This window comes from Orcinus orca, chromosome X (assembly GCF_937001465.1).
Source record: "Orcinus orca chromosome X, mOrcOrc1.1, whole genome shotgun sequence".
NCBI lineage: Eukaryota > Metazoa > Chordata > Mammalia > Artiodactyla > Delphinidae > Orcinus > Orcinus orca.
The window spans coordinates 88,631,762-88,646,193 of NC_064580.1; the positions used below are offsets into that span (position 1 = coordinate 88,631,762).

At 42.8% G+C, this 14,432-nt stretch overlaps 2 protein-coding genes across 4 annotated transcripts in view; both read right to left on the minus strand.

Moving 5' to 3' along the window:
* Positions 1–439: 439 nt before the first annotated feature.
* Positions 440–8,010, minus strand: TIMM8A (translocase of inner mitochondrial membrane 8A). Of its 2 annotated transcripts, XM_033412393.2 has the most exons (3): positions 7,771–8,006; positions 6,130–6,320; positions 440–1,566 (listed from the first exon to the last, which is right to left on the minus strand). In XM_033412393.2, the coding sequence occupies exons 1-2, from the start codon at positions 7,900–7,902 to the stop codon at positions 6,159–6,161; spliced, it is 294 nt and encodes a 97-aa protein (XP_033268284.1). In that variant the 5' UTR covers positions 7,903–8,006; the 3' UTR covers positions 440–1,566; positions 6,130–6,158. The 2 variants fall into 2 exon arrangements, with proteins under 2 accessions (XP_033268284.1, XP_004283556.1); XM_004283508.3 differs by lacking the exon at positions 440–1,566 and having other exon boundaries at positions 5,255–6,320; positions 7,771–8,010.
* A 665-nt stretch (positions 8,011–8,675) lies between these two features.
* Positions 8,676–14,432, minus strand: part of BTK (Bruton tyrosine kinase) — a 28,364-nt gene continuing 22,607 nt past the window's right edge. For both annotated transcript variants that reach the window (XM_004283507.4, XM_012538151.3), the window contains exons 14-19: positions 14,196–14,367; positions 13,476–13,692; positions 12,358–12,422; positions 11,629–11,747; positions 10,966–11,123; positions 8,676–9,181 (exon numbers count right to left, since the gene is read on the minus strand). In XM_004283507.4, the coding sequence (XP_004283555.1) occupies positions 9,110–9,181; positions 10,966–11,123; positions 11,629–11,747; positions 12,358–12,422; positions 13,476–13,692; positions 14,196–14,367 (803 nt within the window). In that variant the 3' untranslated portion in view covers positions 8,676–9,109. The remainder of the gene's footprint in view (positions 9,182–10,965; positions 11,124–11,628; positions 11,748–12,357; positions 12,423–13,475; positions 13,693–14,195; positions 14,368–14,432) is intronic.

Here is a 14,432-nt window from a genome sequence, read left to right on the forward strand (position 1 = left end):
TTATAGTTAATCTGATGGGAAGAACCTCAAAGTGTTGGCAGCTTCAAGAAAAGAAGAAAATAAAGCATCCCTGGGACCTGCCTAAGGGAAAGAAAAAAAAGAAAATGCTTGAAAAATGGGGATCAGCTCTTTCAACCTGGTGGTGTATGCTGCCACATAATGATGGATAACTGTTGCAACTAACCCGTGTTGATGTTTCCTTTGTAGTGACAAGGTACATCTAGCAATATCATGACCACCTGAGATTTTTAATTTGAACAATACTGGTTTAATACACAGGTCAGTCATGTTATGTAGCAAATGGTTTAAGCTTTAAGGAAATAACTATAGGTCTGAAGGACAGTTTAACAAATACAGTAGGCCCTCTGTATCCACAGGTTCCACATCTGTGGATTTAACCAACCGCATATTGAAAATATTTGGAAGAAAATCCAGAAAGTTCCAAAGAGCAAAACTTTTAATTTCCTGAACTCTGGCAACTATTTACATGGCACTTACATTATATTGTATTGGGCATTATATGTAATCTAGAGGTGATTTAAAATATACATACAGCAGGATGTAAATTATATGCAAATACTACATTTTATATAAGGGACTCAAGCACCTGCATATTTTGGTATCTGCAGGGGTGGGGGGGTTGTCCTGGAACCAATCCCTCTGTAGGGATGACTGTACTGCTGACTCCCTGCCTCCCCACTTTTTTTCCTTTTTATCTTTCTACTCATTCCTCCTTGCTTCATCAGAATACAGTGTTAAAACTCAAATAATATTTTATCTTTCTTTTCCTCTTGGCTTGTTTCTAACTTTTCCCATGAAAAGTTTATAGAACATTGTGAGTAATCTTTTGACTTTGGTGATATGCTTATGTTCCTCAAATTGGAGGGCAGCAATAAATTCCAGGGGTTACCCATGGGGATGGCCATTTGTGTAACTTCCTCTCTGAAGCCTGTTCAACGTTATCAGTTGTGTTATCTCCCTCTCTTCCCAGTCACTTCTGCTGCCCTTTGAGTCCCAAGGCATGGTCTCACTGGCACATTATTCTATCCCCTACCTCTTTCTCTATAATGTCTTACTCCCTCTCCATTTTACTCCAGATTTCTCTCACAGCTCCCTCATATTCCTAACATGTCCCCTCCTGTCCATCCCCACTTCCACTATCTGAATTCAATCCTCCACAGTCTCTTGCCTGAACTAACGAAATACCCTTACTATTCTCCTAGTCTTAATCAACTACCATATAGCTGTAAAAATGATCTTTCTAAATGCATATATGAGGGTAAGGGGAGGACTTTCATTTATCGTAAGCAATTCTATATTGTTTGAAAGTTTTAAAACATGCAGGTAGTACTTTTGTCATGAAACAAGTACAAATATTATATTATTCCACTTTAAAATTCTCCAACAGCTATCCATTGATTGCAACATAAAACTCAAACTTCTTAACATTACATGCTCCTTTAGCTCTGCCACTTTATCAACTAGTTAGCTTCATGAAGTGACTTCTTGCTTTTTTCTTGTTCTCCCAGACAACAACTCTGCCAGGATGATCAAAGATGCTCAGTTCTGAAAAATAATAATAAATGATAGCTACATTAAAGTACCTACAGTGTGCCAAGCACTTTACATGCACTCTCATTTTTCAACCCTGTGAGGCAGGCATTACCATCTAAGTTTTTTATAAAGAAACTGAGGATCAGAGGTTAAGTGACTTCCCTAATGTCACGCAGGTACTGGCCGAGTCAAGATTTGAACCCAGTTCTGCCTAACTCTAAAACTCCGGTTCTTTCCACTCTACGATGGCATCTCTAGAATGAAATGTTCCCATCATTCTGGCCCCATCTTCTAGAGAAACATTACTTCCTATCTTTAAACACTTTAGGAGGCAGTTTAGTATAGTATTTCAGCCCATGAGCTCTGGAGTCAAACTGCCTGGGCTCAAATCCTATTCCTATAACTTATTAGCTGTGTAACCTTGAATAAATTCTCCGAGCTTCAGCTTCTCCATCTGTAAAATGAATATAATAGCTCCTCTCACACAGAATTGTTAATTTTTAAAGATGATCCAATGTAAAATACTTAGTACATTGTGTGGCAAGCAGTATGCATACCCTCAATAAAGCATAGCTATTATTATTATATTGCAGATACATCTCAAAATTCTGTTGGCCCATTTGCTCATCTGGAATTCCTGGTCAGTACCTCTGAATCCTGGTTTGCCATATCCTAATTATCCCTTCTATGTATTTCTGTGTAGCACAATTATATTGTATAGGCTTTGCCTTTTTGAGGGATTTTTCCAAGACATAGCTTTAGATACACAACTTTTAATTCATAGATTAAACAGCTAATTGCTCAAATGCTGCTCACTTGTTAAGGTGTTAAGAATGTAACGATTTAATTGTCAAATAGCTTTAGCATTTCTTATATAAGCGCTAAAAATAGTAATTCAATTCTTTTATTGCAGGAGTCATCTTTTTTGCCCTGTGTATTGTGATCAGTTCCACTTACTTGTCTTCATAGTGGGACCTTGGGATGACCAGAGTAACCTCGGGTGTATATTCTCATCTGCTCTTCTGTTGGCTCACGTTCTGTGTCAGGTATCAAGTTTGGACACTGCCTTGAGCAGCTGTTTTAGGGAAGCCAATCACAAAACCAGCCCTGGGCTGGATACTCTTGATTTGCCTTGTGATTTGTGTAAGCATTCAGATAAACTATCTGAACAGGGCCTTGGATATTTTCAGTACTTATGCAGTCATTCCCATGTAGTATTTCCTTTTCCCTACTGCTGTCATGACCTGCTCTGCCATTCTTTTCAAGAAATGGCAGCATATGGCCCTCAACAATTTTAGTGGTACCTCCTGTGGTTTCCTTTCCATAGCTCTTGGCCATTTTTCCTCTATAGCTTTTGAGATATCCCTTTTGGTCCATACCTACTTAAGATTTAACTTAAGATCATTTAACTTAAGATCAATAAATGTAAACAATACCCTTACTCCTCCATGGAATGAAAATGAAGGTTACCAGACTTTTCTCTATCAACCTCTTTTGAGTCCAGAAGATGCCAAAAACAAAAAAATGAAGCTGAGAGGGAGCATGAGGACTCTGAGCTAAAATCTCCCTAGGCCAAAATTTTGTACTAAGGTATTGATACAAGGAAAAATTGGTTTAAAAAGGACCATCAATTGTTTTCCATGTAAAGGCTATTTTACATGGGGTTTATTGACTTATGTTTTTTAATTCACACTCCCTTGGAGATTTGTTAGCATAAATAAATATCAAGTTCTTGATTTCCTTGTATGCGTTACCCCTAATGTTCATTCATGGGCAGGGGCCTTAGGGATAGTCTGGTTCCAGTTTTCACAGTATGCTTGCATAAACCCTAGAGGTCCTGAGACAGTGCCTTAGGAACCAGGGGACGTGGTGCATAGGGATGGGCAGGAGACAATAGCAAGCAGGCCTCCAGACACCTCCACCACCAGAGCAGCTTTGTATTTATATTTTATATCTTAGGCTTCTTTTCATTTCAGGAAGAGTCTGCTAATCCAATCCTTATATTGAATCTTGAATTTTCTACCCTGAATATTTGAAATGAGGACTTTGAATGTCATTAGGGCTGACAGTACCCTTTCTATCAAGGTTCTGAAAACAAATTTCTTAGGCTGACAAAACAAACGAGCTCAAATTGTTGCTCTGGTACGTAACCTCCAAGAGGATGCAGGCAAATGGTCTACCTTTTCGTTCCCCTTGTCCTGTGTCTAGTAGAGTCGAAAATATACTTGGTGCTCAAGCGTATTACATGAATCTGACAGATCCTCTTTCTTATTATGTACGTTAGCTAAGCAAGCAATAATACTTTGTAAAACAGACATATCAGTTTGTGTCTAAAGGTAATGAGAATACTTTAACAGGTAATGAAGAATAAGAAATAATGATACAGTAAAAAAATATAATAAGTAATATATAATAAAAAGGAATAAGTAAGAATATGGAGAAGACTAAAGGATCCTTCCTTTATGACTTGAGGTGTTACATGAACTCTTAAATTTTATAGGGGGGGCGGGAATCAACATGGACATATAGACACAAGGTATACACCAGATACTCATCCTAAAAGCCCGATTTCTCCTGGACTTCGAATGCCATTATTCCTACTACCCTGATGCTTCTACTACTACTTCTTTACCATGTACATGTTATCCAAACAGCAGCCAGGCACTGCTAAAACTTAAGTTATATCATGTCATATCACATCACTGTCTGCTAAAAACCCTCAAATGGCTCCCCATCTTGCTTGGTAAAAGCCAAGTCCTCACAATGGCCTATAACGCCCTACATGATCAGCACATCCCCACCCGCCATCCCCCCATCTGTCTCTGACCATATTTCTTACTATTCTCCTACTCATTTTACTCCAGCCATACTGACCTTCGACTTTTCTTCTACACTGGTGTCACAGCATGCAATTCCACCTTAGGGCCTTTGGACTTGGTGTCACCCCTACCTGAAACGTTCTTCTTTCAGATACCTACATGACTTGGTCACTTAGTTCTTTCAGGTCTCTGCTGAAATGCCACCTCCCCAAAGAGACCTTCTCCAATCATCTTTAGCTAAAATAACAATGCCCCACAAACATTCCCTGACACCCTTACTCTGCTTCTTCTCCTCGGCACTCATTATATTGACATATGGATGTGTTTGTTGCCTGTCTCCCCGTACTAAAACAGAAGCTCCACACAGGCAGGGACTGTTTCTGTGCACTGCTGAAATCCTGGCACCAAAAACAGTGTCCGGCAGAGTAGGTACTTAAATGTTTGGTGAATTGTGTTTTCATCAGGAGTTTTAAAAATTTCCTTGTAGTGCCTATATGGTGGGAAGTTAAACAGGGACTTGAGGCTTCTAGAAATGTGTATTTCTCAACTTTCATGGGTTTGCACTAGAGGCTCCCAACAAGTAGTTCCACTTTAGGTCTATACTCCAGTCCACTAGGATCTGAAGTAAGAGGAGGGGAATCCAGTCACTATAATCTCTTCTACACTCAGGGAACTAACCATCAGCACTGAATTCCTTCCCTCTCCATCTCATCTCTAGGTTCTCTTTTCTAACAAAAAGGTCAGCAGTCCCTGGAATACTGTACGATAATTTTCACAGAACAGGTACCCAGGCTGACTACATTTCAGCCTTGGAACCAGCCCACACCAAATCTCTCCTGGGTGTAGGTGATAACCAGAATAGAAAGCCTTCTCAATCAGACTTGAATCTTGTAGAAGCTTTTATTTCAGTGATTAAAAGGACGCAGTAAATGGAAACTATGCTGATTTACATTAGGCATGCACCTCTACCTGAAACTGCTGTTAGTTTTTGACTGGCCTAAATCATTATAACTTATTTTTTCATTTAGGCACATCTTTAAATTTTTTTGGACTCTGACATACAGGGTAAGTTAACTTGTTCCTTGTGGCAGTTTAGTATGAGAATTATGTTCGCTGGCTAGATTCCTTTAACTAAAGGCCTCTAGACTCTCAGGCTACCTGTACTAGCTCAAGACTGTACTTTACATACAGATATTTAAGTGAATCACAGTATAAGGGAGGGAGATAACCTAGAAGGGTGAAATGTACTGTATGAATAATCCATACATTTTTTTTCCAGCACTGATAATCAAACATTAGATAAGGAGGCCTACAGTAAAGTACCAAATTACTCTTTCCCCCACTGCTGCCCTTTCTGAGAGACACAAAGATGTATATCGATCTCTCCAGAAATCTGAAAGGAATCCACACAAATAACAGATTATTACCTATGTGGTCCCACTATCAAATTATAGAGCAGTTCCACTATTAAAATTGTAGGAAGCAGTTAATGGGACTATGAGGAAAGCATCGTCCCACATACAGTAATATACATCTAGTAGAGTTTTCCATTCATCTGTCAATTGTTCTCCCAAGATTAGCATTAAAAAACACAACCCCAAACACATTTGACCCTCAAACCACCCCCACACACAAAAATTGGTCTTTGTTCATTCTCAGATGACAGGATGTCCCAAGAGTGACAAAGGTGGGAGCCGATCCCCCCACAGCCTTTTCTTCAACCATCCCATCAACTGCTCTTCATTTCTTGAACTACCTTCCTTTTCCAAAGAGGTAATACTCAGGTCAGTCAGAAAGGCTTTCTGAGAAGACTGGCTTGGATTTCTGGGTCTGTTCCAGTCGATTCAAGATGAATTGGCTTGTATCAATGAAGCGCTCAACGCAGTTCACAAAACAGGCCTCAGCCCGACTGTCCAACTTTGGCCCAGGCTTGTCCATGCACTTTTCCTGCTCAGGACAAGATACAGAATCACAAAGGGAACTTGGCAAAAAAAGGAAGGGGAGCTTCTTGTTGCTTAGAGGAAAAACTTCACCTAAAAACAGTATCTGATATGTTAATAATAGTTCACATTTGGCAGCTTACTTTGTGGCAATTTTCTACAGGCTTACATTAAATTCTCACAACCACCCTATGGAATAGATACTATTATTAATCTTCATTTTACAAAGACGGAAGTTGTGGCACAGAGATACTTTGTCCTAAGTCATGGGGCCAGAAAATGGTGGAGCTGAGATGTTACAAAGCAAGATAGGTAGCAAAATACAAGGGAAGTTAACCCTTCGCTGAATTTGGTTAGAACTCTACAATGCTGCTTGCATTAAATGCCTTTAAGACACACTAAAACCTACCAAAGGAAAAAAGAATATCTATGACTGGAGATTCTTTAACATCTACGTAAGCCAGAGGCTCTTGAATCCTCTCTCAAGATGAATGGAAAATTGTATGAATTTTCCTAAAGGGCCCACAACTTTCAGATTCTTAAAGGAGTCCTTAACCACACCACCTGCTGGTCCAAACGTAATGAATCAGATTTTTAAAAAGAATCAAAGCACTCTGGTTCAAGGCAGACAGGAGTTTAGTAAGCATTTTTTAAGGGTCAGAGTCCAGCAATACCATAAGTTTATGGTTCAAATGAATTTCGTTCATTATTCTCTGTTGTGTACACAAGCCTCAGACTCTCCACTTCCAAGGAAAATTATCCTTGGCCTCTGAATTCTGTGAATTTTCTATGTCAAGGCAGGGCAGTTATGCTGTCTTTGGCTGCCAGAGAACACTTTGATCCCAAGCTGCAAATAAATGCCTTCTACCCTTTTGCCAAAGTCCCCTCACTGGGCATACTCAATTCCTCAACCTTCAGACCTGAAACGGCTTGGTATTACACAACAATCCAACAAGAAGGCAAAAAAGTGTGTATGTTGATAGAGATTACCCCACTTTTATAGTTAGTGGGCTAGAGCCACTCACTTCTCAGGAGGGACGCTTAGAGCAACTGAGTAATCAAGGCAAACTCTGAAGAGTGCAGGGACAGGAGATTCACTGATTCTCTGGGACTCAGGGTGCCAAAAATGAAATCCCAGTACTTGGGGCTCTCATCAGTCTTGGTGACCAGCACTGGCAGCTTCAACCTTAGGTGCCTAAAGTACTGGTTGGGACAACGGCATAAGTCTTCTATGATCTCCAATCCTCTGCACTAACAAAGCCGAGGTCCGGCGTGACAGCCCTCTGAGAAGCGGAGTCACTCTTTTTCCCTTCCGGCTCGACCTGAGGAACCTAAGGAAACCAAGGGGTGCTGCTGGGTCCTCTCCCTTCCCCGAATCCCAGGCGTCGTGGCGAGTTGCGCGAGGCAAGGGCAGGAAAGTAGGTACAGTGGCCAGGTCCCAGCCCCAGGCTCCTCACCCAACAAAGTTCCGTCATCTGGTGCACCAGCTGCTGGAAGCGCTGCTTCTGAGTCTCTACCTCGATGAAATGCTGCAGCTGCGGGTCGACCGAGCCCAAACCCGCTGCGGAGGAAGACGAGGAGGACTCCATCCCAGCGCGGCCACGCGTGCCGAAACAAACTCCGCACCAACTCACCGACCTTCACGTGTCTCCGCGGCGGAACCGGAACCACAATCCACTGCCTCCGGGACTGCGCGGGGAGCGCACTGCGCCGGCGCGCGGCCCTACGCGCGGGCCCGCCCCCCGCTCTGGGCGCTCCTCCCAGCTGCCCGCGCGCCTCGCGCCTTCCCGCGCGCGACCCCGCGGCGGCGCCACAACTGACCCCTGAGGTCACAGGACTCGTCGCCCAGCGCCGTGGCGCTGTCGAGACCTTATTTCAGAAAGACAAGAAAGAAAGAAGGTAAAAAAAGGAAGTTACTTCAGACCATGTGGCCCGTTCCTGGCCGGCCCAACAGCCCCGCCCCTGCCGGCTTCCAAATTGACCCGCGCTTTCCCCACTGCCAAGCTAGTGCTCGGCCCGGACTGCTGGGCCCGTCACTTAGCTGTCCTGGGCCCCTGGCTGTAGTTCTTTAATGGAATTTACCCCGCCTGAGGTAGGGGAAAGAGGATCTGGCAGAATTTGTCTCCAACTGTCAGATTCATTCCAATAGTATCTAATGCCTACCGAGTGTCAGGCAGTGTGCTTTGGTTTGTGATCACTGTCTCTGATTCAGAAGCAGAATTTTCCAAGAGCCAGAGGGGTTAAATGCGGAGAATCCTGTGGAGTTCTCCAAGTAGGAATATGACAGACGAGTGCCACACAGCAGTTTTATAGGGCGCTTCAGAGAGGCTGCATGATTAATCGAAATAGCAAGAAACTTTCATGCTTTCCAGTAATTTTATTTTATCAAAACACCCTCCCATCCCATTTTTATGACACCATTTTATTCCTGCCAAATTCTACCTCCCTCCCCGCAAGCTCTATTGCCTACCCAAAGAGCAGTTGGACCCATTGTGAGGCTATTTACATTCCCTCCCTCCCCAAAAATGTTTCCATCCCAAATTCAGTCTGTTTTAATACTCTTGGGAAATTTCCTCTCTGGGGGAAAATACCAGGCACAATAATTCCTTGGCCTTTGCTCAGAAGGTACTATCCAAGGGAAGAGATAGAAAGGCATTCCTAGATGTGGAGAGGGGCCTTTGTGTATTCAGCAAGAGCACAAAGGCTCCAGGGCCTGTAAGCCTGGGATTTCCTCAAAGAAAGTGAAATTGGGGCTTGTGGAGTAGAGGAGTAGGACCAAGAAGCTTATTGGTGAGCTCAGGATTCTTCATCCATGACATCTAGAATGTTGCTCAGAAGAATTTTGAAGGTGGGACGTTCATCTGCTTTCTAAAACCAAAGAAAAAATAGAGTGTTACAGTGGACTAGAGTCCAAAATTCAAGGGAAGCACAGTGAGTAAACAGCAAATGTTTATGAAGTTTATGCTATATGCCCAGTAGCATACCCTGTGGATTACCAAAAGAAAAAAAGGTGTGGGGGGAGAAATAGAAGTGCTCCATAAAGTCCTTGTGCACTTTAAATCTTTAGTAATTCGGGTGGTTAATGTGGTGAGGACAATGAAAATTCCACTGACAAACACTGATTAAAACTAAGGGCAAAATTCATTACATAATTGTGCACCAATGCATTCTTATTTTGGAACCTCAAGTGGCAACCAAAGAAGTTTAAGTGGTTGACAGAGCTGAAATCCTATAAGCTGTGATAATTTTTAGTTTGGTTTCAAACACTTGTTTCTACCATCCTGTAGCCAAAGTTAACAAAGGAATTAACATTTCAAGACCATGGGCTGCATCACTGGGTAGGGATCCTAAGCACCTGGGACCTCTTATTACCACCATCTGGCCTCCAGACTAAGGCCCTCTGTGATAGCCATTGGTCCATAAGCCCCTGAGGTATTTAGTGACTCAGGGCATATTCATGCAAGAAAGGTCTCAATCCATCAGAACCAAAAAGTCATCAATTTCTTGTTCCTTTGAATTCTCAAACCTAGCTGAGTATCAGAATTTCCTGGGAAGTTTAAAAAGACATACCCAAGTCCCACTCTAGACATACCTAATCAGAATCTCTGGAAATAAGGCCCAGTCATCTGCAGTTTTAAGAATTTCCCAGGGATTCTGATGTGAATCCAGTTTCATGACTACTGCTTTAAACAGGCTGTGGAGAAAGTGCCTGTCTGAAATACTTAACTAGCAGAGTGAGGATGTCCTAGTTGGGAGGGAGCATAGTCAATTACCCTTAATCCTGCTTGGCATGGGAGAGAGAAGGGAAATGGCTCCTAGGGGTTTTCCCTTTCTCCAAACTTTCTTTGTGACCTCAGTGATTTGTTAAGGGAAAGGAGCCATGTTCTGATCCAAATGCCCACTTTTCACCCCGCAGAGATGGCTCCAGGTTCACATATATGCTTGTTGGACACTGTCTGTCTTTCCCTGTTTCTAGTGGGGCAGAACTAAGAGCTGAGCACTTATTTCCTACTAGACATTTAGGTTGCCAAATTAAGGTTGCCAAGGATCTACTGAAAGTGGAGAAGGCACCCCTGGAAGAACCCAAGGTGAGAGCAGCAAAGCATTTTAATAGTGGGACAGGCTGTTTATTTTCAAAATACCACATCTACCCACATATCCCATAATGCACTGTATTTAAAAAAAAAAACATGAGCACTACCCATTTTAGTTTCCTTTCAGGCCTTAGGGTTTTAAAAAAAAATCTCATTTAGGACCACAGCCAGAAAAGGTGTGCAGTTAGTAAAGTAGAAGAAATGACTCCCAAAGGAATGAACACAGATTTTAATGACTTTTCTTTTTTAATGTCCATACACTTGTCTGAGTGCCTTTGGCTGCCTGCTTATGCTAGGTGACATGGCCCCACAACACCCCTCTCCCTAAAGCCAAGTTGGTATTGGGGTCTGCTAATGATACTCTAGTGAGAATTGGAATGGGCCTGGAAAACCTGGCCGTGAAATGATTGGGATGTAGGCCAGGATCCAAGAATGTGCACAGCTGTCTGTCTGTGCCCAGCTGCTATGTGGCCCAGGAGAGTGGGGCTGGGGTGCTTGGCCAGCTAAATGGGAAAGTAGGTTCAAGGAAATAATTTGAGGTCCCAATAAAACACTTACCTCATGCCAGCAGCTGTACATTATGGTATATACCCTCTCGGAAGCAAGATGAGGCCGGTAGAGACGTAGGCCTTGGGCAATGTGTTCAGCTGTTTCACTGTTAGTAAATCTTTCATATGGCATCTTCCCCAGAGAGTAAATTTCCCACATCAGCACCCCTAGAAAATGAAAAAAAAATGTGTTGTTTCTGGGTAGTAGGGATCCTAGTCTTCCTAAATCAACCTCAAACATTACAATCTGGTTCCCCCCTCTGTGCTTTTTTTCATTTTGTTCAAACTTCTGCTATAGTACTGAGTACACTGGAGGGTTATCAGGGTTGCCCTTGACTATTAGTCCTTTAGGAGAGAGACAGCATCTTATTTGTCTTTATAGTTATAGGGTCTGGCAGAGTCCCTGGTACATAATCAGTATTCAGAAGCTGTGGCATACTGAATGAATTGTTTGTTTCCCTCAATATATTCTAAGTTCTAAGAAGGCAGGGATCATGTCTAGTTTACTGTTTTTAATCCCCAGAAACCTCTGTGGTGCCTGACTCCCTAAGAATTAGATGAATGAAAACAAGAACAAATAACAGTCTCTCTGTGCAGGTTACAGAGTGTGAATTTCCTCCATTGCATTCCTTTTCCTTTGAGCTGTATAATCCATGTGATCTTATCCACTCACCAAAAGCCCAAATGTCAGATTTGCTGCTGAACTTGCTATACATAAGAACTTCTGGTGGAGACCACCGGACTGGAAATTTGGAGCCTACTGAGCTTGTGTATTCATCATCCAGAACATACCTGCAAAGGATTCAGGACTTGTTACTGTTAGAATTTGGAGAGCTTGATATTTGCTTAAATTTTCTTGGCACAGCCACAAGAGTTGCACAAATATATGCCTACAGGCCAACCAGTGTCTTTTACAAATGTTATTTCTAACAGATTCCTGTTTTCATATCTGATTTAGCTTTCCTGGTTGACAATATGGTTACAGCAAGGATGAAGTGAAATAAGATCTAATAGGTACTCCCTTCCTCTTCTCTAGCCTTCTTTCCTTTCTCTTTTCTCATCCTTCCCTTCCTTCTATTCTGCAGTTGTCAGTGGGAATTAGACTGATTAGGAAAGAATGAGACACGGAGTAAAGTCAACAGGATTAACAGATCAACATAAAGTATTGGAGAAATTAGCTTTTAAAAAAAGAGCAAAGGAGAAAGGAGAAGAGAGGGATATAACAATAAAACAAGAGGTGGAAAGTGACTTAAACCATTCAGAGAAAGAAAAGGTATAGAAAGATGGTGGAAAAGACTAGAATTAGGGGGAAAAGGGAGAGGATTAAAAATTACAGTGTCACCTCATGTTTGTACCATGCCATTTTTACTTTTAGAGGGAAAAATGAAAAAGGCACACTCACCTGGACAGGCCGAAGTCAGATACTTTAACAACTCCTTGATCGTTTACCAAACAGTTTCGGGCCGCCTGCAGTGCAACACATACCAGTGAGACTCTGTCCCTGGCACAGAGGTTTAAGGCACAAAACTTCTGCCCACCAAGGGAGTGAAGCCAGGGAAGCCTCATCTTCACATAGAGACACCTTCCCACCTAACAGGAGTCAGTTGATGCCACTGAGAAATTTTGATGCACTTCCACCACATATAGAGCAACCCCCGTAGTCATAAGTAAAGCACTGAGGACTTGCAGAATGATTTCACTCACATTGGCAATTCCACGACAACCCTTCCTGCATTGAAATGCTGAGAGTTAAGGGAGAACAGAAGGCAAGTGTGTTTTGTTTTCTGCTTTTCTACCAGTGGGACTAAGGTGATTTGAGCCTTGGCCTGGCTGAAATAAACAGGGGCCCAAACTCGGATGCCTCCAGAGGCCAGGCAGGTGAAGTGACAGAGTGAAGTGGGTGGGTGGAGGTGTCAGGAAAGTGTCTGGTCTAAAGGAGGCCAGCCACTTTCCTGTAATCAGTTAGACCATATTGTAACACCAGGCCCACATTTTCATAGGTGTCAGCTCCAGCCAACTGTTAGCATGGCCTATGAGAATGTGGGCCTGGTGTTACAAGACGGTCTAGATTTTCAAGAGAAGCTGGAAATTCAGTTATTTAATGTGAAATGTTTTTAAGTGTTTGCTGACTAATATATAACATTAAAAAAAAACAAATGTACCAACAGACCCCCAGTTTGTGACTCTGATATAACCAAAATGATGCTTCTGTGCTAAGAGCAGTCCCATCAGGAAGCAGGGCTGCCCTTCTGCCCCTGAAGGACCCCACCATTTCCTTGTCATGGTAGGGGGCTGGGAGTGAGTGCTCTAGCTCCCACCATGGCAGAACCTGTGGTGTTGAGGCCAGAGATCTTTGACTGGCTGACCACTGGGGAAGAGGCTCACCAAACTTATAGTGTTTTCTAGATAAAACTGAAATGATGGCTCCAGCCACCCTCTTCAGCCATGTGTGATAGGTCTTCCTTTGCTACTTCCACCCCCTCAGCCCTCGGACCCAGGCCAATCCTTCTGAGGTCCTACCAGGTCTCGGTGGAGGAACTGCTTTGACTCCAGGTATTCCATGGCTTCACAGACATCCTTGCACATCTCCAGCAGCTGCTGAGTCTGGAAGCGGTGGCGCATCTCCCTCAGGTAGTTCAGGAGGCAGCCATTGGCCATGTACTCAGTGATGATGAAGATGGGGCGCTGTTTAGTGCAGACGCCGTACAACTGCACCAGTTTCTCATGGGACAGATTCCTACAGGAAAGGCAATGAACCAGTCCTCCCTTTCTGGCTCTGAATACTATTCAGAAAGGAGCTGAGGAGGAAAGGAGTTGGCCTGGGAGTAGAGTGTCAGATTAGGGACCAAAATAACAAGTTGATGCTCCTCCTTCCTACCCTAAACTCCAGAAGTGCCTAATATATGAGGGTGAGCCAGGATTTGGAGTCCATCAATAGAACAGGAAACAAGCCCAGGGCTGAATGAACACTAAGGCTACATCAGAATGTCTTCCTTTTGAAAGTCTCATTTTCTACATTTACCCCCAAATGCTACTGAGATGGTACACGCCTATGATCAATACTACTCTCCACCAATATCTAAGAGAAATGACTACCTTAGCAGTTACTCCCACCAATCAAAGTTTGACCTCAGGCCATGGTCCCAAATCTCTCTTACTATAAATCACCTTAAAACCCAGTGGGAACCATCCTGGTAATTCCTAGACTGGTTGGAGAGTTGAGTTTGGACTGTAACTCACATCATGACTTTGGCTTCTTCAATGAACTCATCCTCAGACATGGAGCCTTCTTTGATCATCTTGACGGCCACGTCATACTGGCCCCTCCATTTCCCATACTTCACTACTCCAAATTGTCCAGTCCCCAGCTCCTTCAAGAAGGTCAGGTCCTTTGGATCAATTTCCCATGATCCTATAACAACAAAGCCTTGATGTGATTATTTGGGAGTCATGTATGTATAATTTCTACAATAGATA